The sequence below is a fragment of the Sus scrofa genome, chromosome 1, assembly GCF_054392235.1.
Source record: "Sus scrofa isolate SSC_HxYL_T2T_F1_AM1 chromosome 1, Sscrofa_HxYL_maternal_Yorkshire_Landrace_v2.0, whole genome shotgun sequence".
NCBI classification, from domain to species: domain Eukaryota; kingdom Metazoa; phylum Chordata; class Mammalia; order Artiodactyla; family Suidae; genus Sus; species Sus scrofa.
In genome coordinates this window covers 231916188-231942738 of record NC_139383.1, presented here as the reverse complement: position 1 = coordinate 231942738, position 26551 = coordinate 231916188, and the positions used below count along the sequence as shown (strand labels likewise).

At 39.4% G+C, this 26551-nt stretch overlaps 1 protein-coding gene across 36 annotated transcripts in view; it reads left to right on the top strand.

Moving 5' to 3' along the window:
* KANK1 (KN motif and ankyrin repeat domains 1) overlaps positions 1-26551 on the top strand; it is a 204038-nt gene that overhangs the window by 116404 nt on the left and 61083 nt on the right. For all 36 annotated transcript variants that reach the window (XM_084987205.1, XM_021064476.2, XM_084987069.1 and 33 more), the window contains one exon: positions 24393-24512. In XM_084987205.1, coding sequence (XP_084843331.1) covers positions 24476-24512 — 37 coding nt within the window. In that variant the 5' untranslated portion in view covers positions 24393-24475. The remainder of the gene's footprint in view (positions 1-24392; positions 24513-26551) is intronic.

Below are 26551 nucleotides of genomic sequence, written 5' to 3'. Positions count from 1 at the left end.
ACTCATCTTTCTGTTGTAAATATTTGAATATGTTTCAGGTGCAAATAAAAACCCAAGAAAACCCCAAATCAGATCACCTTACACAAAAAAATAATAATAATCTTTTTCATAACTTAAATCCAGAGAGCAGCTTTTAAGTTTGGTTCAATGCCCCCGTTGTATCAAAAGCCCATGTTATTACTACTTTTTTTTTTTTTTTTTTTAGGGCTCACCTGTGGCATATGGAAGTTCCCAGGCTAGGGGTCTAATGGGAGCTGCAGCTGCTGGCCTGTACCACAGCCACAGCAACATGGGAGCCAAGCCAAGTCTGCAACCTACACCACAGCTCACGGCAACACTTGAGTCCCTGACCCACTGAGTGAGGCAAAGGATTGAACCCGCATCTTCATGGATACTAGTTGGATTCCTTTCTATTGCGCCACAGAGAGAGCTCTCCCCAAACCCAGGTTATTACTGTCACTTCACTCTGCTAGTCACCATCGGCTGGTGCCTCCTGTGCATGGTGGCATAATGGCTTGCAGAAGTGCCAAGCATCACATCCAGACTAGGCAGTGTGTATCTCTTTTAAGACTGAGGAAACTTCTTCCAGAAGTGACCTAGAGAGTGTCTTCTTACATCTCACAGACCAGAACAGAGTCACATGTCCTTTCCTACACCAATCACTGCTGAGGGGGAATGAGGTTACTGTGGTAGGTAATCAACCTAGGTAGAACAGAGATAGAGAGTCAGCCATCAGGACTATAGGCCTTCCCTCTTTCTCACTGTATGTCCCTCCTCCCCTCTCCCACCCCAGCTATCCTTGCCCCCCCCCCCCATGGTGGCCCTTACAAAGCCTGTCACCAAAACTCCTCTGTGTCGCTCCAGATCCTAGGTACCCCATTCTCATAAATCCCCACCCAGATTCCCTCTGCTCCATGGAACTGTCCTTGCTCACCCTCTGTTCTGTTCATTTAGCACTTGTGTGAAGGTCACATCTCTCTGGTGTGTTTCAGAGGTCCTTGGGCATGTCTGTGCTTCTGTCTATTCCCTGGTGTACTTTTCAGAGAACCATAGATCTGACTTTATTTGTGCAAACCCTTTCCCCAAAATGTTAGCACCAGTATAACTCACAGAAGGAAATGTTCTTACATCTTATTTATAGTAAGTCCCTTTGAGACTAGAGCAAGTCCTTAAAATAGAATACCCATCCCTTCTGTGATTAGAAACGTCCTAAGTCCATATTAGTTGAACAAGAAAAAGTAAAAATGGAGCTCACAATCTATTAATATTCTCCTTTCATTCCTCCAATCCCTTTTTATAAGGAATCAAACTCAGTTTTTGCATGGTACTTATAGGCTTCAGATGTTCTTCGTTTGATTATTTTTATAATGCTTTCAATCCTCAGAGTACACCACAATTACTGAAGGAGCTTTTAAAAAATATGCATATCCAAACGTCATGTTTAGTGTCAAATGGTCTGAAGTAGGGCTCAATCTGTTTTCATAAAATGGTATCTAAAAGTTGCTCAGGAGCCAGTAAGGACTCTGCTCTTAGATATCCATATGCCAAACTGTTCTTGGTGAGAATTATCAGAATAATTTCAACCTTTTCAGGGTTCTTGTCCAGTTTGCTGCCATGTTTTCTTGTTTCTCATCATTTGCATGTCTAACATGCAGGGTAGGTGCTTATTTCTTTGTGTCTAGCATCTGCCTTCCCTCTTGCCCATACCCACCTGGATCATAAGCATTTTCTCATTTCCTGTCTGCTCCACAGTATTCAGGGCGGTAGTGAGGATGTCGTGGAGCTCAGTCATTTTCCATCAAGAGGGTTTTGCCCAAATCCTGAGTGTTGCTCATCAGCCTCTTCCTCTTTTGTAAGCCCTGATGGAATGTCCACCTCCCTTTAGAACCAGAAAGCTGCTCTCTCTCTTTACCAAGTCACTTCAGACATCCCCAGCCCTCCTCAAGTACCCTGGCCAAAAAATTTACATCTTTCAGGAATATTTTATCTAGTACCTTATTTCATCTAGTTATGCGCCCCCTTTGGAGAATTTCTACCTTACCCCACTTCTCCAGCAACTCCTTAATTTCACTCTCATCAGAAAAGAACTTAACCGGTGAACTGGAATAGCTCTCCTTTTCTCCACCCTGTTTTTTTCTCAGGCCTGCTGTTCCCAGGTCTTCCTTTTCCTTCAGACACCACCAGATATCCTTGTTGTGTATTATCACTGTACAATGATGACGTGAAAGATTTTGTTTGGGACTTTTTTGAGGGTGTTCTAAGCATTTGGGATTCCAAATAATTTTATGGCAAATGACCTGGCAGTTAAGGAACCTGGAAGGAGACATCCTTTAAAAAATATATATTTTTTTAAGATCTGTTTGGAGTATAGTTGACTTACAATGTTGTGTTAATTTCAGGTGTACAGCAAAGTGAATCTGTTGTGTGTATACATATGTCCATTCTTTCTCAGATTCCTTTCCCATAAAAGGTTATTATAGAGTATTGAGTAGACCTCCTTGTGCTATACAGTATGTCCTTGTAACTTAACTGTTTTATATATACTAGTTTGACTAGTTTGTATATGATATTTCCAACCTCCTAATTTATCCTTCCCCCAACATTTCCCCTTTGGTAGTCATAAGTTTGGTTTTGAAATCTTTGTTTCTGTTTCACAACTAAGGTTTTTTTGTGTCATTTTTAAAATTAGATTCCACTTAGAGGTGATCTCATATGATATTTGGTATGGTAATCTCTAGGTCCATCCATGTTGCTGCAAATGGCATTTTTTTAATGGCTCAGTAATATTCTACTGTACACATATACCGTATCTTCTTTGTCCATTCCCCTGTTGATGAACATCTAGGCTGCTTCCATGTCTTGGGTGTTGTAAATTGTGCTGTAGTGAACATTGGGGCACAGGAAGGAGACTTCCTCAAGCTACTGCATTTGTGCTTTACAAAAATAGTGGGAGAGAACAACCTTTCTCTGCCGGTAACATTCCTTAGCCTCTAACCTTAAAAAATAGGCATTATTTTTACAGTCACTTCTCTGGATTGATATACGTTTCAGCAAACTGGGGATTGGAAAGGAGAGTGGAATTTAGTGGCAATTCTGGTTTTGAGCAAGTATTTGGTTTTTCTAATCTCAGCAGTGCTTGAGCTTACTTTTGTAAATTTCCTAACTGAAATTCCTAACTCATAGGCACATTCAGCCACCAGAATTGAGAGATGGTTTGCATCTCCATGAATGACCAACTGACAGAATTTGCCATCTTTGAGGGGGAGAAAAATTTAAGCTAGATAAGAACTTATGTGGCAGGTAGTTCTTCTTTGAGATGTATTTGAATTTCTAAAAGCAAATTAATTTCTCTTAATGTCCTTCACAGTACATAGGTACTTGCTACCCTTTTTTTTTTCTCCTCCATCTGATGAGCTTCTGCTATAGATGGAAGAGTTAGTGCTCCTTTTGGTATACTGAGAGTTTTATTTTTTGTGCCTTTCCTTGGCAGCCTGTCTCTCTCGTAAGCTGGTGTTGGAGTAATGATGAGGGTTAATATCCCTGGTGTTCTAGATTTTTTCAATGCACATTTACAACTGAATAAATTTATCATTTTCTTCCTCTTTTATAGCTCCATACTTAATATGTTATGAACCTTTTTATAAACAAAACAAAAAAGAGGAACCTTTTTATAAACAAAAAAAAGAGGAAAGTCTGTTTGGAAATATATAAAAATACCAAATTGAAGGTCATTTTTAAGTATCTGGTTAGATCCCAATTTGGAAAGATACTTTAAAAGTTATGAACCATGAATCTGTTGAGGGTGGGGTGACAGTCCTCTACTTCTATCTCTTTTTGAAAACTTTTTTAGATTTATGTGCCTATATGTGTGCATTTTCTGGTGAAAAGATCTGTAACTTTTACAGACTTCAAAGCCATTGCCTTCAAATTTCTATTTGAAAACTAACTTTTATTGCAGCTGTTTTAAAATCTGCTCTTTTCTCTTTAAAAACAATTCTTGGTATTCTTTAGTATAATTCTCAATATTACTTAACTCTTTTCTATTTCTCAGTATTAGTTAATCAGTATTGTACCATAAGATCCTTTTTGCAATACATTTTTTTTGTTTGTTTAGTTTATTGGCCACTCAGAATTTGGGTTCAAATTCTAGGGGGCTTCTCCCATGTGAATTTGGCTTTAAAGCAAAGTATTTTAACGTAAGTGAAGTAGGCTTAGCTTTGATTTGTTTTGCATGTGTGAAATTGTGTATTTTAGTTCAGTCTGTGGTATGTCATTACATAAAGCATGCATCATTCTTCACCATGATTGCATTGGTTCTTCTCCATTTGGTGTCTGTGGTAAGGCCAGCCCTTTTTTTTTTTTTTTTTTTTTTTTTTTTTTTTAATTTTATGGCTGTACCTGCAGCATATAGAAGTATCTGGGCCAGGGATTGAATATGAGCCATGGCTACAGCAACACCAGATCTTTTCACCCACCCTGGGGTGCTGGGGATAAAACCTACACCTTTGCAGACACCCGAGCTGCCTCAGTCAGATTCTTAACCCACTGTGCCTTAGCAGGAACTCTAGGTCAGTCTTTTTAACCTCTGTAACAGAAGGTGTTTTTGTTTTTTTTTGTTTGTTTGTTTGTTTGTTTGTAAATGCCTGAACTGGCTATGCCAGAGATTGGATTGGAGCTGCAGCTTCAACCTACACCTCAGCTGTGGCAATACTGGATCCTTTAACCTACTGTAACGGGCCAGGGATCGAACCCATGCCTCCTCAGCAACCTGGAGCCGCTGCAGCTAGATTCTTAACCCACTGTGCCACAGAAAGAACTAGGCTCTGTAACAGAAGTGTGGCAGGTTCCGGCCTGGTAGGTCTGGAGACTAAGCTGTATGTTATCTTCTGGGAAAGTAGTTAAAGCCTCCAATTTTTATCATCATGTGGTTTTAGTCACGATGGCAAGTACCTATGATTTTTGTGTATGTACTGCTATTTTTAGAAGAAGCATTACCATTAACTTGGGTAAAAAGGACTACTCTGAAATTGTTAGGAGTTTAAGAATTAGGCCTTAAGTTAATAGTCGGTGAAATAGAAGATGTCACGTTTTTAAGAAATGAAATCTCTGATGTCTAAATAATATAGTGTCTAATCATATACACATTGGTCTATGCAACAAAACAAGGTCAGGTATTAAATTATTTTGTGATTTGACCACGAATTGCATTTTTGGCCTTAGTGATCTGGCCCAGCCACAAAATGAAATTTTTTTCAACAAGCATTTATTGAATGTTTACCATGTGCTCAGCACTAGACTAGGCTATGTGCAACAGTAACAAGAAGACCAAAGCATGGTAGTAGGTCCCTGGAGCTCACAGTTCAGGACAGGGCAGCATCAAATACAGTCATTGCTTGATCCTTTGTTTTACTTTTATCTTTTCCTAAGTTTGTTTAGGATACCTATTTGACAGTCACACAGACCTTTGGAAAAATATAAATATCACCAGTCATCATTTAAAAACACTTTAAAAATATTTAAAAATAAATGGTAGTAAAAATATCAGTTGTTATTTCTCCATCAGCTAATGTGCTATTCTGGATAGCTGAGCTTTCCAAGTGCACAGGAGTTATCCCTCGAGTTATGGCTTCTCTGTCCCTTTCTCACTTGAACCATTTTGGTTTGAAAATATTCTGAAATTGATGATATCCTTACAGATTTTTTTTAAAAAAATAATGCACAATTCCGTTTATATGACATTCTAGAGAAGCCAAAACTGTAGGAACTTAAAAACAGATCAGTTGTTGCTGGAGAACAGGGGTAGAAGGAAGGTTTCTGAACAAAGGAGGGAGGGGTACAGAGGAATTTGTTGGGGGAGGACTATCCTACATCTTGATTGTGGTAGAGGTTTTGACTGCATGTTTGTCCAAATTTACAAATCTGTATACTAAAAATTTAGAATGAATTTTATTGCATATGAATTATACCTTAATTTTTTAAATGGAAAAACCTAGCCATAGAACTTATAGCATTTCTTACAAACTTTCTTAAATAATATTTTCAGCACTATCTAAGGTTCTTGTAGAAAGTTAGGTCTGTGCCTGTAATAACAACAGTGTTGCCAGGAAACCTACAGCTTATAGGGCTATGTACTGTAGCACTTCTGCTTTTTAAGCATCATTTTAAAATCTCTTCCCTTACTATAGGAAGTTGCCTTTGAGTTACTTTGACTTTCTCAAGCAATCCCCATGACCATAGTCTGTCCAGGGCTATGGTGGGAGGGTACCCCAAACAACCAAATTTAATTGAACCATATGAGGAAAAAGAGTAAATTGGCCATGGGTTTGGGATTTCTGTATGAGCTAAGTTTACAGATTTTTTTTTTTTTTAAGTTTATCTGTTGGGTTATTTTCCTTTCTCAGTTTTCCAAACAGAGCAGCTAGAAAACTATGTCATTATCACATAATGATATTTTATGATAATTCCTGGCATTATAAATAAGTATGCTGTACTATACTTTTGTTATATTTATGAAATATGACAAATAAGCAATTAGAGAAGCTTACATTTAAAAAGACTACCACTTTATACTTCTTTGTTTTTTTTCTCTGCCTTTCCATGAAACTTAATCACTCTATTAACATTGTTTATCTTTGGCACTGACCAGGTCTCACACTAGTGAAAACCACCAAAAAAAGGTGTAATGTTTTGGTGTCTATACTCTTTCCCCATTAAATGTGTATTTAATTCACTCTTTAATAAAAAGAAAAAATCATTCCAGCTTGCTTTAAGGGAATGGTCTTGAGGAGAAAACTCAATAGAGTTGTGTGTACCTGCGGTGTCACGTGAGGAGAAGCCCTGAACGGGAAGTATCAGGAGCAAAAGTTCTTGCCAGGGTCTCATGAAGTGTTCCAAGTTACCTTCTCCTTGTTGACTCAGAAGAACAAATACTAAAGGCGACACTGAGCCACCTCACTTCTTTGGGCCCATACTTATAAATAGAGGAGACATGCAACACCAGCCGCAATCCAAGGCCTTCAGTGGGTAGTTTGGGGAAAGTGTCCACAGAGCTGATACTGAAGTCCAAGGAAGTCGGGGTAAAACTAAAGGATATAGTGGATTTAGTACATTTTAACCTTCTGCTTTCATACACACCTCACCCAGCTAATCTACTACCTATTAGAAATCACTATTTCTGCGTGTTCCTTCTCCTTTAAACTGCCTTAGCTGCACAGTAGTGAATTACTTGTTTCTTTCATCTGTATTTAGTAGGATCATTTCATTTTTTTTTTAAATTCCATATATGCACAAGATTTGCTTTCTTTAGCTCATAAAGTGAAATCATAGACACAGGGATAGAAATGTACCAATTCCTCTTCTTGTGGAATTTTTTCAATCACTCACAAAATAGTTTTAATTAATTAAAAATAATTGTGAGCACTGGCTGTCTTAGGCACTGAAGGCTGGGTACTCAGAAGAATAGAGTGACATACGTGTTGCACTTGCAAAGCTTAAAGCCCCGTGTGGAAGAGCAGCCCAGAAAGTGATGTTGCAGAGCCATGCACACAGCACACTTCTCTGAACCTTAATCTCCTTATCTGTCACAGGGGAAGGGGAGACGCTATCTCAGGAAGCTATTTGGAAACTTTGTTAAGATAATGCAGTGAAAACACTGTAAAATTGTAAAGCCGAGGACATGTCAGTTGTCATGTTTGGTTTAAAATAGAAGCTGGGAGAATTTTAATCCTGAAGCCATTTAGATAACCCAGTTATGAGACTCTGGGTAAAGGGGGGGACTAACACATGTCAGTGTCAAATGCAGTTTCCAAGAGAATGTTGGTGTTGTATTGTTAGAAGCCTTGCATTCTAGGAATTGTTTTATTGGCATTTATGCTGAGTGGTGATGATGCTGGGAAGAGCACAACTTACTTTGACATCACACATTACTTCAGTCTTCATTCGTGCACACAGTACATTTTTACTGGATCTCCTTAATAAGAAAGAATTGAGCCTCGTGGCATTGGGATATACATAAGATGCCTGTTTTATGGTTAGTTTCTAGAGTGTCTTTATAGCAATCTCCTAATGTTTCTATTTATTATTAATAAATTCCCCTCTCTTTCCTTTTTTGTTTTAATTCTTTAAAGGTAGAGAGATTATATGTCCCAGTTTGCCTGGGACAGTCCTAGTTTATATCTGTTGTCCCAACATCCCATCTACTTAGCATTTTAGCATTCTCAAAAATGTCCCAGTCCGGACCCTGAGTTGTATGGCCATCCCAGCTCAACATAAAAGGAAATGAGGAGCCAGCAAATTAGAGAAATTTTAAAGATCTGTGGTAACTGACTTCAGCTACTGAACTGACTTACAGAGTATGGATTTGGTCCAGTAATATCAGGAAATGCAATTTAGAGATTTAAGTCAGTGTATTGTGTCTGATTATCAGTTCACATCACAGCAGGGTTCTAATGAGCTGTTAAGACTAGAGCGCATGTTTGTTCACCCTGACTCAGAACAATAGCTTTGGCCCTTGAAAGGTTCTCACTGGAGCATGGTTTGCTGGAGCTTGAAGGCTGACTTTCCTTCTAAGGGCCCCTCCAGGTTTTCATTCAGTGTGAGCATATGCATTACAATGGTATTGATCCTGTTTTTGGCCATCATTCACCTATGGCAGCCAACCAAGGGGGTTGTAAAACATATCTATCGCCCCTTCCCACCTGTGTAGCTCCCATGATATGACGAAAGGGGATGAGTAAGATGCAGCTTAGAGGGATGGGCCTGCATTGCAGCACCTCTCCCACAGCCTCTTCCCCCTTTTGGAATGAGAAGGCAGAAGTGAAAGTTCCAAAAAAGAGAGAGAATTCTGCCAGGAGGAAGGTGCTGCTTTGTGTGTCTGCTCACAATCCCTAATATAATGGAATGAAAATTTTCTTTCCTGCCAGCATTAATATGAAATATTTTATAAAGGTCAAGAGAAGGTAGACAACATAGACTTACTGAATAGCACAGGGAACTATATTCAATATCTTGTAATCTTATAATCACCTGTACTCACTTTGCCATACATCTGAAACTAACTCAACATTGCAAATCAGCTATACTTCAATTAAAAAAAAAATCAAGAGGATACCTTAATATCTTAGCATATGCAGTCCCAGTATTTTCAGAGTACAGCAGTTTGAAAAAAAGTTCATTGCAAAATAAGGAAAAATCAGTGGAATGGGTCATTTTACTGCTATCCCCATTTTACCTAATAGAAAGGCAAAAGTGGTGTAAAGATCTCCCTTAAAACAGTGCTTCTCACACTTTAATGTGGAGCTCTTGTTGAAGTGCAGATTCTGGGACAGTAGGTTCTGGGCTGAGGGCCTAAGATTCTACATTTGTGACCAGCTCCAGGGGATGCTGGTTGCTGCTGGACCTCAGGCCACTGCCTGTCTAGGAAGTTGTCAGCAAATGAGTGCTTTGATAGGTTTTGACTCTGGATGTCACTCTTGCACCGCAGGCAAGTCACAGTGACACAGGCAGAAGAGACCCTTTGCTCTCAGGAGTTGCTTTATCTTAGTGAGAGATGAGAATGAGGCACACTTAGGGCTTAAATACTGTTTCCCTTAAAAACCTTAAGGTGTCCCCTACAGAGGCCCAAGTTCCTACTAATGAGAAGGAAAAAGAAATATACAGTTCATGGACTTGGAGTTCCAGTAAGTGGCTCCTTTTCCATCTACCAAGGGTTATGAGGGAAGGAGTCAGGAGCAAAATATTAAGAAAATAAATAGGAAGTTAGAGGAAGTTCAGAAGTTCCATTCCTGCCTGCTTCCATCCTAGGAAAAAAGCTGTGATGTGCCTTCCTCTCGTCATAGTTCTAAATAAAGACAGAGACTACTACTAACTACTTTGTGTGACTATTCTCTGGCTATTTAACCTCTGTTGTTTTACAAAATGTCCTTCATCTATAAAAGAAGGATTTGGACTTAGGTGGTTTTCAGGGCCCTTTTCAGTTCTAAAACATGTCTTTAAGAGTATGGTTTTATTTCTCTAAGGGCGCCTCCCAAATAAGTATTGTTAGAATATATGAATTTGTTCTTGGTTCTCTTTCTTCTAAAAAAATTACTTTTTTCCATGGCTTCAAAAAATTTTTTGATTTCTGTTTCTCTAATACTAATTTAAGGGCTCTGGCCTCACAGAACTTTCTTCAGTAATTTGCAGCATTCTCCTTAAGCATGTGCTTGGGTTTTTTTTTTTTTTTTGGCGGCGGGGGTTGGGGGGGCTTGCATTAGATACCACTTCCGAGAGGATGAGGGAGTGCTTGTTCCAGAAGGTACTTTGGATCCAGCTGTGAGTACTCCACTAAGTGTTCTCTCAACCCCATCACCCCTTCATCTTAGAACAGAAGTCTGGAATTTTATTCATGTCTCTGTTCTGACACATCAAGCCTCCTGTCATGCAGTAGGTCAAGAAGTACTCTGAGTCAGTCAGGGGTTACTCATCCTCAGACTTTTGCAAAAGAGAAGTGATTTTTTTCTATAAACTTAACCAGAAACAATGTTTTATATAGGAGTTGAGGTTTTTTAAATATGTATTTTATTTATTTATTTATTTTTATTTATTTATTTTTGTCTTTCTAGGGCTGCACCTGCGGCATATGGAGGTTCCCAGGCTAGGGGTCCAATCAGAGCTGTAGCTGCTGGCCTACACCACAGCCACAGCAATGCCAGATCCTAGCCGTGTCTGAGACCTACACCACAGCTCACAGCAACACCGGATCCTTAACCCACTGAGCGAGGCCAGGAATCAAACTTGTGTCCTCATGGATGCTAGTCGGGTTTGTTAACCGCTGAGCCACGATGGGAACTCCTAAATATATATTTTAAAATTAAAGTATAGTTGATTTATAATGTTGTGCCAATTTCTGCTGTACAGCAAAGTGACTTAGTCATATATATGTCTGTGTGTGTATGGATGTATATATATGTATGTGTGTGTGTGTATATATATATATATATATATATATATATATATATATATACACATTCTTTTTTAAATATTATTTTCCATCATAGTCTATCTCAGGAAATTGGATACCGTGCTATACAGTAGGGCCTCATTGCTTATCCATTGTAATTGTCATAGTTTACATCTACTAACCCCAAGCTCCCAGTCCACCCCACTCCATCCTCCCTTCCCCTTGGTAACCATAAGTCTGTTCCCCATGTCTATGAGTCTGTTTCTCTTTTGTAGATAGGTTCATTTGTGCCATGTTTTAGATTCCACATATAAATGATACCACATGGTATTTGTCCTTCCAGGAGTTGAGTTTTATGCAATATAAATTACTCTGAGCCAAAGATGAAGGAACGAACATAGAATCCCATGTTGAGCAGCTAAAATTGCTATTATTAAGTTCAAATTTAGTGAAAACGTATTAATTATGTTCAAAGAGATACATTGTTTTGAGGGCGTGTTTGCTATAGTAAAAACAATGAAAGGCACAGGAGTCCAGATTCATTGGCGCTCCCATGGGGTTTTGGGGAGAGTTTAAATTGGCACCTTTCTGCGGGGCAACCTGACAGTATCCATCAGAATGTGCATACTCTATCTTTTTTTTTTCAGTTGAAGTATAGTTGATTTGCAATCAAACTCTGTCTTTTCATCTCATAAATCCACTTTTTGTAATTCATCCACAGCAAATTATTGGACAAGTACACAAAGCTTTATGTAAAAGTATGTTTCTCAAAGAGTTTGTAATATGAAAACATTGGAAAGAATCTAAATATTCAATAATAAATAGAGGTCAAATGAAATTAGCACAAACATGAAAGGGAACACTATGCACACATTAAAAGAACAGATGTAGGTATTAAAACAATGACTATAATAAATGTTAAATAAAATAACATTTGGAAGATATTTATATGGGTACACGTGTATATAAGCACGGGGAAGATTTGGGAAGCTGCCTACAAAAGTGTCAGCATTAGCGGAATTATAGCTGACTTTTCACTTTCTCTCTTTACACTTCTTTTATTGTTGAAAATTTAGTACTGTTATACGGAGAGGGGAAAGATAATTTGGAAGGTTCAGCAAAAAAGCAGCCACTCTGGGAGCTGAGTTGGAGGAGAAGCAAGAGCCCGGCTCTTTCAGTGTGTCTTTGATGTGAGTGGTGGGAACTCTCTGACTGGTCAGTGCTGTGCCAGGAGGTGCTTTTGGGACTTGTGAGGCACCATCTCTGTCCTGCTGACCTTACACAAGGTCCCTTATGGTCTTCCTCTATTGGGCCACATCAGCACCAGGGCCTCATCTGCCCCTTGAGCCCAGGATTTAGAAGAACAGACTTGCTGAATGTCTGTCAGGCCTGGTGGTGTCATTAGGGCTGTCCTAGTCCAGCTATGAAGAATTAGAGGCCCAGAGTGTTTAAGGAACTTTCTCAGAGCCCTGGAGGTAGTTCCAGGCCAAGTTGCAATGAAAATGCAGTTCCCAGACTCCTAGTCTTGGGCGGCTCTTTTGCTTTTCACTGAGTTCTGCTGTTATGGATGACAGTTCTCACAAGCGGCCTTAAACACCAGAGAAGAAGAGATCTCCAGATAAGGGACTGGGTTTTCTCTATCAAGTTAAAACATTAAATTGTTAGGCCTTTTTCCGGATCTGTGTCCTGTGAAATATGGGAAAATTCTGAGGTTCCTGACTTTGCTTGGGTCCTGGCCTCTTTGGGATACCTCATAAAGCAGAAAAATCTCTCCTTAACAATATGGGTTTGCTAGAAGCCACAAAACTTTGCATTTTATTGGGGGAGGGTTCAGGAACCCTCTGAAACCTGTCACTGTTGTGAATGTTCTTTGTCTTGTATTCCTTGTGTTTTCAAGTAATTCTGTTGCATTTGGACAGACTGAAACTATGCACTGATTTTCATACCATTGTGGTAAAGATTTCTTGACAAAACAGTACTATGGGGAGAGAGAAAGGACAGGAACTGGGAAGATCCAGACACCTCATCACATTAGACATCACATTAATGTTGTCTTTGTTTCCTATTGCTGTTAGATTAACTTCTCAATAAAAGTAAAAGTTTATGATATTTCTAAATAAAATTCCTACCATACTGGTGCAACTGCTTTCATCTTGGCAGTGTGCTCTACTCTGTTCCATCCATGCAAGTAATTTATGATTACAACCAAAGACTGTCTTTAGTGTGTTCTTTCACACTGTTCTTTGCAAGAGGACAGTTCCTTCCATAAGAAAGACCAGGTGAGGCCCAGGATGAGGCCAGGATTTCTTTATACTTCTCACCAAAAGCTAGATGTTTGAATAAGAGCAGGTCATTTCCACTTAAAATGTATGTGAGTTTTGGAAATAATCTAGTGCCCTGGTTTTCACATTGGCTGGAGGACCTATGAACACACTGACCACTGGGCCCACCTGAGGGGTTTCTGATTCATTGGTTCAGGGTGGGGCCCAGGAATATGCATTTCTAGTTCCCAGGTGATCCTGGCACAACTGGTCCAGGGCCACACTTTGAGAAACAGTGACCTAGGGAGTAGAGGTCCTATAAGGCAGTGTGTTTTCCAAACTTTTCTGATAACAAGAATCACTTGGAGATAACTGTGAAAAAATATAAATTCCAACTCCGTGCCAGACTCACTGACTCAGAATCTCTGGGGAGAGTCTTGGGATGCTGCATTATCTGATTTGGGGAAACGCTATTGCTATCAGGTAAACCCTGCAATCACCATGGAACAGTAGAATTTACCTACCACTCTGACTCACAGTCTCCTCACCCATGCACGCTTTGACCCTATGACTCCCTTAGTCCCTAGGCATGTCTCTACCAGGCTTTCATTTTCATTGCAAAATGAGTTTTAGGCCTTATTTATAAAATATAAATATTTTTATTTTAGGTGCTAAATAAATTGTGTTAAAGAGGTACCAGAAGGTTTGCCTTCTGAGAACTTTCTAGGGTTTTACCAATTTCTCTTTTTATAAGCATAGTCTGAGTCTGGGTGTGTGCGTGTGTGTGTGTGTGTGTGTGTGTGTTGGGGGTGGGGGTGGGGGGTAGGGGCAGGGAGAGAAGGCTGAAAGAAGGGAAGTGGGGAAGGAAGAAAGAAATGTATTTCTGTCAAGTTCCGTGGAAATGTGGTTTATCCAGGGATCACACTCTGAGAACCCCTGGAATAGACCAATGACTCAAACATAGCCATTGGAATCTTCTAATGGAGCCTTAAAAAATACTTCTGGAGTTCTCCTGTGGCACAGAAGGTTAAAGATCTGGCATTGTCACTACAGCAGCTTGGGTCGCTGTTGTGGCATGGGTTTGATCCCTGCTTGGGAACTTCCACATGCTGTAGATGAGGCCAAAACAAACTTCTGCCTGGGTCCCAACCCCAGAGAGTAATTTAATTGGTCTGTGCTTGGACCTGGCCAGTAATTCCAGTGACCCACCGAGGTTGTAAACCACTGCTATGGGTCCCTCAGGATAGAAGATAACCTGTTGAGAAGCATAAGGCCTGATGGGGAAAACAAGACTAAGCCAGTGCCTCTCCCACTTCAACCTGTGTACTCATCACCTGGGCTTCTTCTTGGGATGCAGATTGTGATTCAGTGTGTCTATAGTCGGGCCCAAGATTCTACTTTCTTAAGTCTCACAGATGCCGCTATTGACCTGGGTACCACACTTGGAGGAGCAAGGGGCTTAACCAACAGTTGTAAATGCCCAGCCATGAAAATTTTTTTTTTTTTAAATTATGGAATGAATAAAAGCATAGATGTCAGTCAGACATTTTAAACCAGAAATAGTAGATATTTTGCCGTTAATGAACATTTATCTTCCCTTGATGGCTAGAAATTTTTACTTTTGCTTCTCCATACCTCCAACTATAGTTTCAAATAAATGTTGGTAAGTTAGTTTTGCCTTAGTATCATGGACTTGTACTAACAGGCCTTTTTCCCCTTATGTCTGGATCTCAGTCTTTGCTGTCTTTCTGAAGGGGGATCTTGCCCTGTAGCTTCCTCATCGCCTCAGACCCTGTCCACTAGTCATTACTGCCCAGCCTGGATGTTCAGTAATGCCCCGAGGCCTTCACTTCAGGAGCTGATGGCATTTGGCTCCATAGTGCTTCCAGACTGTGTGCTCTGTGAGCCAGTCCTCTTGGGACATGGCTTCAGCCTCTGTTTCTGGCTTGAGCTCAACCTTTCTGTCCTGGGTGAGGGGTAGAGCCTTCTCTCTGACATGTTCCATGCTCTGGCACTTTTCCTAGCGTAGTAGAGTTGAAACATTACTGTCAGAGATTTTTAGAAGGGAGAAGGAAAAAGTGGGGCAAGGAATAGGCACCTTGAGTGAGGAGGGAGGGATTTCAGTTCAAGCTGCAATAGCAGCTTCCCTCGGCCTGTTGGATTTCCCAGCTGAACATGGCAGCAGTGTTGGCTGATTGATGGCTCTCAGAGGACACTTCTGTGGACTTTGCCATTTGAAATTGGTGGGAATGACCCTAGGGGTCCTCCGTTCCCATGCTGACCAGGGGTCAAATTTCCCTCCTGGGCGTGACCTAGTTGTCACCATATTGCTCTTATCCAAAGCATCCCTCAGTGGAGTGGGATGCCAGCAGGAAACGAGTGTTCTCAGTCATTTCCCATCTTAACACAAAATCTCCAAGGCAGAAGCCAATGCCACCACCCCCTTTCCTAGTGTTTGGCCCCTAGCGTGGGTAGAGGAATATTAGCTGGATTTTTGCACAGTCATGAAAGCAGTGTGCATGTCCCAGCTGGAAAGCCCAAGACAGTAAAATAGCAGAGAATGTTCTGAGTCTGTATTAAAAAGATAAAAGCATAAACAAGATTTGTTTTAACTGAGGAAAGCAGCATTCAGGACTGGAATAGCTTGTATGACATGTTAAGGTCAGCTTGAACTTGAATATGGCTGGGGTACAGTGGAACGTTCTGTCTTTTTAAATTGCTGGATTTGGATTCTGGTTATAGCTTTTCCTATAACCATTTTCATTTGACATACATATGCTATATTGAAAACAGAGTTTAACATTTTGGGAATTTCTATCAGGCAGCAAATTATAAAGTACCTCCTGAGCTAGGCACTTGACCTCTTTTAAGTTTCTCTTTAAGAACTTGTGTCTTCTGGGGAAAACATGAGCACATCTGGCAAGTTTCTGTTTGGTTGGCATGGCTGAGCCTTTCTGTGCTAAAGAGTAGAAAGTAAATTTTTTCGAAAAGTAAAATCAAAGGGCTTATCTGAATAAACCATTTCTGGGAGGTCCAGTGTCCTTTCCCCATAATAATATAACTAAAGAAGCCCCAGCCTTCCTTTCCTTAAAGATGATTAAAAGCCTAAGCAAACCACTTAAAATAAGATTATTTATGTTACTCGTTGGCTTTAAAACCCTCATGACTTTACTCTGCACTTAGAATAAAGCTCATTTTCTTTACCATGACCAACAAGGCCCAGCAAATCTTATAATCTAGCCTTTGCTCACTCTTCCTCTCAGCCCAGTTTGCTTTTTCCCTCTCTTAATAAACTCAACAGATAAAAATTTTCCTGCCCCAAAGCCTTTGGGACATTCTTTTAATTAATAAAAGTAAGGAAAAAAACCACTTTGAATTTTGATGAAAGTCCCTTTATCTTTTTTTTTTTTTTTTTTTTTTTTTTTGCTTTTTAGGGTGGTACACGTGACATATGGAGGTTTCCAGACTCGGGGTCTCACTGGAGCTACAGCTGCCAGCCTTTACCACAGCTACAGCAATACTGTATCTCAGCCAAGTCTGCGACCTACACCCCAGCTCATGGCAACACTGGATCCTTAACCCACTGAGCGAGGCCAGGGATCAAACCTGCGTCCTCATGGATGCTAGTCAGATTCATTTCCATTGAGCCACCACAGGAACTCCCTCACAATCTTTTTTTGAATAAGTGAATGGAAAATGGTCAGGCATTATGGGGGATGTCTTCTAAATCACTGGGTAATAATTTTTCTTAAAATCAGAGGACATTCCTGGCTTTTGCAGCCTTAGGGACATAATTTTCCCCCCATTATCCCATCTTAAAAGGCAGTGATTTTGAGAACCTTTGGCCTGCACTGGCGTCATCTTGAAGGCTTGTTAAAAACCAAACTGCTGGGGACCACCCCCAGAGTTCCTGATTCAATAGGGCTAGGGTGGCCTGATATTTTGCATTTCTGAGAAGTTCCCTGAAGATCTGCTGATACTGCTGGTCTGCAAACAACAGTTTGAGACCCATTCTTTGGAGGTTAAGAACCTAAGAAGTGTTAAGATCCGCCTTTACTTGGCCCAGGCACCCTTGAACTTGTTATTAATAGTATTGATCAGTTTAAGAGTAATCACAGAGACTATCACAAGAATCCAGTCATGGAGGAACTAAAGGGAAAATGTCTCTACAGCACTAAATAAATGAGAACTGTACATTTAAAGTAGTTTCAACAGGAAATGGAACAAAAAGCCTTTCAAACTATACCAAACGAGTTCTCTTACATCTGTGGCTGATTTGGTTCCTTTATATTTGAATAGGCAAAATCACTGATATTTTATCTCATAAACTATGACCAGGAGAGATGCTTGCTAAGTAAGAGCAAGACTTGTCTACTACAGACATAGTTGTAAAATCAAGTTTCAGGTTTCTGCTGTGGCCTGTTTTCCCTAAACCCATTAGAGGCAAACCAATGCAAGTCAGGAAATACTATTTCATGTGCCTATGCTGCATCATAACATTACTTTCTTCCAAAGTCAACATAAAATGTAAAAGTGGTAAACTTAAAAAACTTTAGTAATTCTAATTTTCATTAATCTGCTCTTTTGCAGACTGTCTTTTACCTCTTTTTTTTTTGCAGAAGATTACCTGGTTTCAGCCTAGTTTACGATCTGATTAACTTTCATCACAGAAAATTTCCTAGAAATAAAATTTGCCAGCATTAGTTCTTTTTTTTTTTTTTGTCTTTTGTCTTTTGTTGTTGTTGTTGCTATTTCTTGGGCCGCTCCCACGGCATATGGAGGTTCCCAGGCTAGGGGTCGAATCGGAGCTGCAGCCACCAGCCTACGCCAGAGCCACAGCAACGCGGGATCCTAGCCGCGTCTGCAACCTACACCACAGCTCACGGCAATGCCGGATCGTTAACCCACTGAGCAAGGGCAGGGACCGAACCCGCAACCTCATGGTTCCTAGTCGGATTCGTTAACCACTGCGCCACGACGGGAACTCCAGCATTAGTTCTTTTGTAAGTGTTGAGGAAGCTGGGTGGTTCCTAGCAACCCAGATGGAGCAGAGCCATGCAGGGTTCTGAAAGCGTTTGCAGATTCCAAGATGGTTTTAACCTGTTCATGGTGGCATTGCCTGATGCACACTCTTGGAAAGACACCGATGTACTTCCATGATGTAGAGTGGATGTGGGTAGGCGGGGAGGGTCTTTGAGAGGGCTGGAGGTATCCACACCCACTTGGGTACCCATAGGAACTCTTTTCAAATAAGGCACAAAAGATAAGGAATTGTCATTTAGAACAGCTAATCTATTAAGAAACCTTATGAACCTAAATTATTTTTAGGCCCAAAGCACAGATCTCTAGTTAGATTATTTGGGGAGCATGTGGGAGTGGAAAGTGTCTGCCGTGTTTATTGCTGCATCTTTAGAGCCAAAAGCAGTGCCTGGCAAATCACAGATACTCATTGGTTGAATGAATGAATTTATTGTTTGTTTTTCCATGTTTTCTCTTTATTTTCTGCATTTTAATTTGTTCCCATGATAGAAGTACCACCCACAGCCTCTTAAATATGTTACCCCATGGAATAAGTTTGCAAATATAACTGAATAAATATAGGTAAAATTTTTCTAATGGGAAAATCCCAACTTTTTTTCTATATTATAAATTCAGGTAAGATTCTAATTTAATTCTTGATTGATAATTGAGATATCCTTCCACCTATAGACCCACTCATACCAGGAAAATTATCACCTATATTTGGGGAGATTAGGTCATAATTGGGTAATTTGGTTGCAAAATAACCAAGGCCCAGTAAACATTATCCCACAATCCTGTGGTAGGATCCAATATTAGAAATCACTGGAAGATAATCTCATGATGGACTGTGGCCAGGGTTTGTACTCAAACATACTTTTAATTAAGTTACTTTTAATTAAATTCTTGACAGAACTATGTGGGCAATCATAGATGGTATACAATAAACAGATTTTTGGATGACTGAAAGACTGACTTATTTAAAGAAAGAAATGAGCTTCACATTTTTTTATAGGGAAAGATATTTCTGTGTCCGTGTACATGTATGTTTTTCAGTTTGGTTTTGGTAGAATCTGCTTCCTTTAGATTTCTCTTTACTTCCTGGTCTCCTTGTGTCATTCTTCTCTCAGGAAGTTCCCTTCATTTACAACTATGCCTTCCTATAAACCCTAGCCTCAGTGCTACTTGCCAAGCAGTTTCTTGTCTCCTGCCTCTGCACGTGCAGAATGCCCTTCCACCTTTCTTGCCCTGAAAAACATTCATCCTTTAAGACTCAGGTCAGCTGGCTTCTTGTCAATGCATTTTCAGCTACTCTCACCCGTTTGGAGCAAAGTAAAACTACCTTACTGTGGATTGGAGTGGAGCAGTGCATATACTGCTGTTCTAGTGCTTTCTCCTGTAACTGTGTCTCTGTCTGCTTCCAGCACTGGTGTGTAAGCTTCTGCGAATAGCCTAATACTTTATCTTATGTCTGTAAAATAGAAACAAAATAGTAGATGGTAGCAATCCTAGGATGTTGTAGGTTTTTAAAACTTGTTAAGGTAACTAAAATATACATATAGGCATTGTATTGAAAAGAAATAGCCTCAGGTGGTAAACAGTGACAATATTAGGATTATGAGATAGTACATGATAATTTTGTACACGTTTTGTCTTTTTCACATTTTAAGTCAAGTTCTTTATACTGCTTTTTAAATTTTAATTAAGCAAAGAGGAAATACTGTATGTTATAAAAGACATTCCAGAACTTGCACATCAGAATTTTGTTTCCCTTTTCATAATTGTCATTTTGAGCTGCAGTGTTCTTGTTCCAGTTACACTGTCCTATTGCTGTCCATTTTTGAGACTGCTTCAGTTCCATTCAGAGTCTCCCACCTGTCCTCAGTGGCAGAAAAAGTTTTCAGTACTAAATTTTTTGAAAGAGTCAGGTGACATTCATGACAAAGTCTAAGGAGCAAGGTTGATAATCAAGCTGACTAATATCCTGTGGAGTTGGGAAGAGAGTGTGATGGATAAGTGCCAAGATTCTCCCCGTGTCTTGTATGAGCACCTCCTCAAGCTCTAAAAATGTCATCTCAAGGAAGAAAGTGGGAAGAACAATTGCTTTAAACCCAATATTACATGAAATTCTGAAACATAACTTTCTACCTAAAATGGATTTGAGCAAAGAACCCTTGCAATAAGCATATACATCCCTTAGACCCTTTGAAAGGGACCTCGCTCACTTATGCCTGTGAGTTCTTATTTATTAAACAATAGTGTGCTCATTCTAAATCACTAATTGCAGGACCTGGAACATAAGCTAGAGAGCTGAATTGCTTAGCTTTAAATGTAGCTCTTTCCCTCATCAGTGTATGACCTCAGCAAATTCTCAATCTCCCAGTCCCTCAGTTTCCTATCTGTAAAATGGGAAGAGAGAATTTTAGTACTTCACAGAGTTCTTGTGAGGTTGAATTAAGTGGTTTTAAAAGTGCCTTGAAGGTGACATAATTTTGCCAATTCCAAGATGCACATTTTAACACTTCTGAAGTGAGAATGTATCGTACAATGTAATTTTAAGAAGCACTTTATTGCTATTTAATTAACATCTTTTTTAAAATCAGTGATACCTAAAATAACAGTGCATCTTAGAGTAGGTGACATTTTAGATTTCAATAACTAATAGCAGTTGAGTGCTCTATAAACACTGGCTATCACCAACATTGTCATCCCATCCGTATTGTCACCATTATTATCTTGGTTCCAATCAAGGCAGAGGCTTTTGATTGCTTGGCAGTGATGGCCTAGAGCGCACGTCAGATTTTAGTTTCAGTTATTTGTTTTCATCAATGTGTTCTGAGAAAAGACCCAATGAGCTCTTTTTCATAGCTGTTTTGTATTAAGCTGATGTATCTATGGGATTAATTCATGCAGTGTCTATATTATTCTCTGCACTCTATTTGGGAGCTGCTAAAATGTTCTTCCATGCAGATCAGTCTCTTGAAATAGACAAGAAGATAAATTCTTTATTTTCTCTATTAATGTATTTTCCGAAATCCTTTCAAAGAAGTGCTTTTTCTTAGCAAGCAAAACTAAGCCACCATTGTACACTTAAGATTTACTAGTTTGCAATCTTCTCTGACAGGGAAAAGAAGCAGTTTATTGATTTGCAATAGAGAATGGATCACCACCAGACCTTTTCTGTTTTATACAATGCAATGACATAAGAATCTGCATATCATCAAGAAGACTGAGTCCTCACAGTTTGAGGCCACCTGTCAGGCATGAACAATAACTGGGAAAAATCGATACACAATATAAAACTGTTGTTTTTGCACAGATACTGCCAGAATCCACACCCAGTGACAGGCATGTCTTGGTATTTTACCAGTGATATGCCTGTGCTTCCTAATTTTAGGCTTCCTCCTCATTTTGATTTTATTATTCAGTTTGGGGGAGGGTAGGAGATACCAATTTGGATCTCAGGTAAAGATCTTCTGCCAAGTAAAAGAGGTTCAACAATAGATGAGGACCTTGGACTGCAGTTTATGAAGCTTGACTAGGAAGATTCTGGGCACATCTCCATCCAAATACCTTGACACATACTCCATTCACCCATAACACAAGCAGCTTGTTTCTTCTTGTCTTCTGTTTGCCCTCAGGGGTTTAAATGACGGTATTTACAAGCCATTATGAAGCAAGAATACAAACATATAGTGCTAGATGGGGGCCAGTAAACAGTTTTTGCTTAGGTTTTATTGTTGTTGGATTTTAAACGTATAATTGGTTAAATAATTCTAGAAGCTGGGCTTCTTTCTTTTGCCCCCTCGTCACCTCTCTCCTTCTTCTTCAGTTTTCCCAGTCCCCAGCTTTTTTTCTTAACAAAGTTACATCTGTCAGACATAACGCTCACTATATCCCTAAAGCCTGCCTTTTGATTCGGCTAGCTCTTACTAAGTTCAGTGCTATGGACCTGAAACAGTGTCTGTTTCCAACAAAATGTCAGGTGATTGCCACGGAGTCAGAGAAATTAGAGCCATCCCGTCCTCCTGGTATGCTGCCAAACAGAAACTGGGGACCAGTAGGGAGCTGGGAGGCCTTCCGTGGGAGGTTGAGAATCAGGTCTCTGTGGGTAAGCTGAGCAGTAGTCACTGTAGCTGGAAAAGCCATGCAAAGGAGCACGCCTTTCAGAAGCAGCCTGTGGAAAACCGGTCCTTTAGAATCTGCACTGAGCTGCAGTAGTTAGCTTTGAACCATAGTGCAAACCCATTCAAACACTGAAGAAAATTTCCCTCGCTAAGCAGCAAGAAATTCTTACTCTGTTGTGATCAAAGCAATCAGCCGGTTCCTCTTTCTTCCTTTTTTATTTGCTTATATTTCTGACTTATAATCTCCATGACCGTGGCCTGATAGTTTCCTTTTACAGAGAATTTTAAAAATATTTTTTCTTTCTCCAGTGTGTTTTAAAGCAAATAAAACCAAAGTTGACAGGAAATATATAATGTTTCTTTTTCTAACAATTATTATTATGAAAGTAATGAAGGAGCTAAAAACATCCATAACTGCATCACTGAAGGACACCCACAATGAACATTTTGGTGTATTTAGTTCTCATTTTTTGACCAGATGTGTAAATATGTACATACATATTTTTAACAAGGTTAGGTTATGGCAGAATACAATTTTTGTATTAATGTACTTTGAGAATTTTACTGTATTATTAAAGCTTTTAAATCATGTCAATGGCAGCATTAGAATCCAGGGTAAATGGATATGTTACTATGTTAGCATCTTCCTCTTGGTGGGAACTCATGTGGTTTTCTGAATTAACACTATTTCTCATCTTGGAATTTGTTAAGCTCTATTTCTTTGGATTTTGTTGGTGTAGAGTGAGAATTTAGACACATTGGAAAAATGGAATATTTCTGTCTGTACTATTGTTTGCTTTCCTTGTCAGCATTTTTCAAAAGGCATTTTGAAGAAGCAAAGTTTGGAGCAGTGGGGTTTTTTCTGCCTTTTTTCTTGTTTTTTTACTTTAAATTTTGTGATGGTGGAATGTCATCTTGTAGTAATCTCAGTTAATTTTTAATTAGAGAATCAATATAATGTAAGAAATATGTTACCTAATGAAACTCCTAATCTTTCAAAACCATATGTCATGCTATGTCATTTGAAGTTTATCCAACAGAAAAATGGGAGATATTGAAGATTTTTTTTAAAGAAAGGGACTGTTTGGGAATTCCTGTTGTGGTTCAGTGGTGATAAACCTGACTAGTGTCCAGGAGGACTCTGGTTTGATCCCTGGCTCCACTCAGTGAGTTAAGCATCTGACATTGCCATCAGCTAAAAGATAAATAAATACATAAATTAAATAAAATAAAAGAGGGGGCTGTCTGGATCAGATTTATGTTTTAAGACTGTTCAGTGAAAAACTTGAGATATTGCAAAAGAATTCACATGAAGTCAGTCTTTTAAAAAATATGAACAGGAGTTCCTGTCTTGGCTCAGGGGTAATGAACCTGACTAGGATCCATAAGGATTCAGGTTTGATCCCTGGCCTCGCTCAGTGGGTTAAAGATCCGGTGTTGCCGTGAGCTGTGGTGTAGGTCCCAAACACAGCTCGGATCCTGTATTGCTGTGGCTGTGGTGTAGGACAGCAGCTGTAGCTCCAATTCAACCCCTAGCCTGGGAACTTGCATATGCCACCGTTGCAGCCCTAAAAAGCAAAAAAAATTTTTTAATTAAAAAATAAAAAACATGAACATTTGGTGCAACAACTGCTTTGAAATTGTAGTTGAGTAAATGAAACTTTTGAACCAATATCTGGAAAGAAGGATAAATTTAAAAACTCAGAATACTTTATGAAATGCTACAGACTGATACACATTTGTCTTTGAAGGCCACCTTCCTTAACAAGTCACGTTTCTGGAGCAGTTCTGTCTCCCATAGGAGTATTGTTCCTGGAGCCCTGCTTTCAACACCTGTCCACAGGTGTACCATCTGGGGGCATGTCCCTCTCTTAACACCAAGTGGCCAGGTCCAAGGTAGTCACCCCCTAAATCCACAGGCTGTCTCCCCCCACTTCCAATTTGCTCTCTCTGTTAGCAGTCGTTTTTGTAAACAGAGGCCTAAGATTTAATGTTGTACATATTTTTAAATGACCCATTTTGATGGGGCTCTCTTTATTGTTTCAGGTTGAATGCGTTTGGGAACTTGATGCATAAAATTTGCATGACTCCTCTCTCCTTTCTGGATCTGTCATTGGATTCAAGCCAACATGGCTCACACCACAAAGGTTAACGGCTGTGCCTCAGGTAACTCCATGCTCTGGAATGTGTGTGTGTATGTGTCTATCTGTTTGTCTTTGCTCAAAGTCATTTATTTCTTTTTTAATAATGGATAAATAATAGCAAGTTGCCTCTAGATAACCAGGATTTCAAAGCATTTTTCTGTCCATTGAAGTTTTGTTTTAATCTCTTAGAAAATTTGCTTTAATCTTTAGAGTCCTCTTTTTTGTTGTTGTTGTTTTTAATCTTCATAGTCTTTATGTACAAAAATCAGTTAGGTAAATTATTACCTAAGTCAATTTTATTGGAGTGTTAAAAGATAAATGTAAAATCCTGAATGCTTATGCAGATGTAATATATACTCCTCTTGCACTTCTTTATGAGGGATTGAACCATGAGAAAGGAAATGAGTTTGAATGCTTAAAATCAATTCCTGGTATCCACTCCCAAGCAGCTTTTAACTTTGCTCAACAGTGGGAAAGAGAGGGAAGAGAAAGGTATATTCACTAAAGTAACTTTCTCAGAGAAAAGAATATGCAACAAGCCATATTGTGAGTCATAAAGATGTATTCTTTTTTTTTTTTTTTTTTTTTTTTGCCGCACCTGTACCATGTAGATGTTCCTAGGACAGAGGTTGAACCTACACTGCAGTTGCAACCTGTGCTGCAGCTGCAGCAACACTGGATTCTTTTTTTTATTATTATTACTCAATTTATTACATTTATAGTTGTACAATGATCATCACAATCCAATTTTATAGGATTTCCATCCCACACCCCCAGCACATCCTCCCACCCCCCCAAACTGTCTCCTTTGGAAACAATAAGTTTTTCAAAGTCTGTGAGTTAGTATCTGTTCTGCAAAGAAGTTCATTGTGTCCTTTTTTCAGATTCCACATGTCAGTGAAAGCATTTGATGTTGGTGTCTCATTGTCTGACTGATTTCACTCAGCATGATAATTTCTAGGTCCATCCATGTTGCTAAAAATGCCGGTATTTCTTTCCTTTTAATGGTGGAGTAATATTCCATTGTGTATATGTACCACCTCTTCTTGATCCACTCCTCTGTCAATGGGCATTTAGGTTGTTTCCATGTCTTGGCTATTGCAAATAGTGCTGCAGTGAACATCGGAGTACATGTGTCTTTGTGAGTCATGGTTTTCTCTGGATAGATGTCCAGACGTGGGATTGCTGGATCCAATGGTAGTTCTATTTTTAGTTTTCTGAGGAATCGCCATACTGTTTTCCACAGTGGTTGCACCAACAGTGTACTAGGGTTCCTTTTTCTCCACACCCTCTCTAGCACTTATTGTTTGTAGACTTTTTGATGATGGCCATTTGGCTGGTGTAAGGTGGTACCTCAGAGTGGTTTTGATTTGCATTTCTCTAATAAGGAGTGACGCTGAACATCTTTTCATGTGTTTTTTGGCCATCTGTATGTCCTCTTTGGAGAATTGTCTGTTGAGATCTTTTGCCCATTTTTTTGATGGGGTTGTTTGTTTTTTTGGTATTGAGCTGCAGAAGGTGTTTATAAATTTTGGTGATTAGTCCCTTGTCAGTCGATTCATTTGCAAATATTTTCTCCCATTCTGTGGGTTGTCTTTTCGTTTTGTTTAGGGTTTCCTTTGCTGTGCAGAAACTTTTAAGTTTAGTTAAATCCCATTTGTTTATTTTTGTTACTGTCATTACTCTAAGAGGTGGATCTGAGAAGATGTTGCTGTCGTTTATGTTGGAGACTGTTTGGCCTATGTTTTCCTCTAAGAGTCTTATGTCTAGGTCTTTAATCCATTTGGAGTTTATTTTTGTGTATGGTGTTAGGGAGTGTTCTAATGTCATTCTTTTCCATGTGGCTGTCCAGTTTTCCCAGCACCACTTATTGAACAGGCTGTCTTTTCTCCATTGTATATTCTTGCCTCTTTTGTCATAGATTAGTTGGCTATAGGTGCGTGGGTTTAATTCTGTGATTTCTCTCCTGTTCCGCTGATCTATATATCTGTCTTTGTGCCAGTACCATACGGTTTTGATGACTGTTTCTTTGTAGTATAGTCTGAAGTCCAGGAGCCTGAT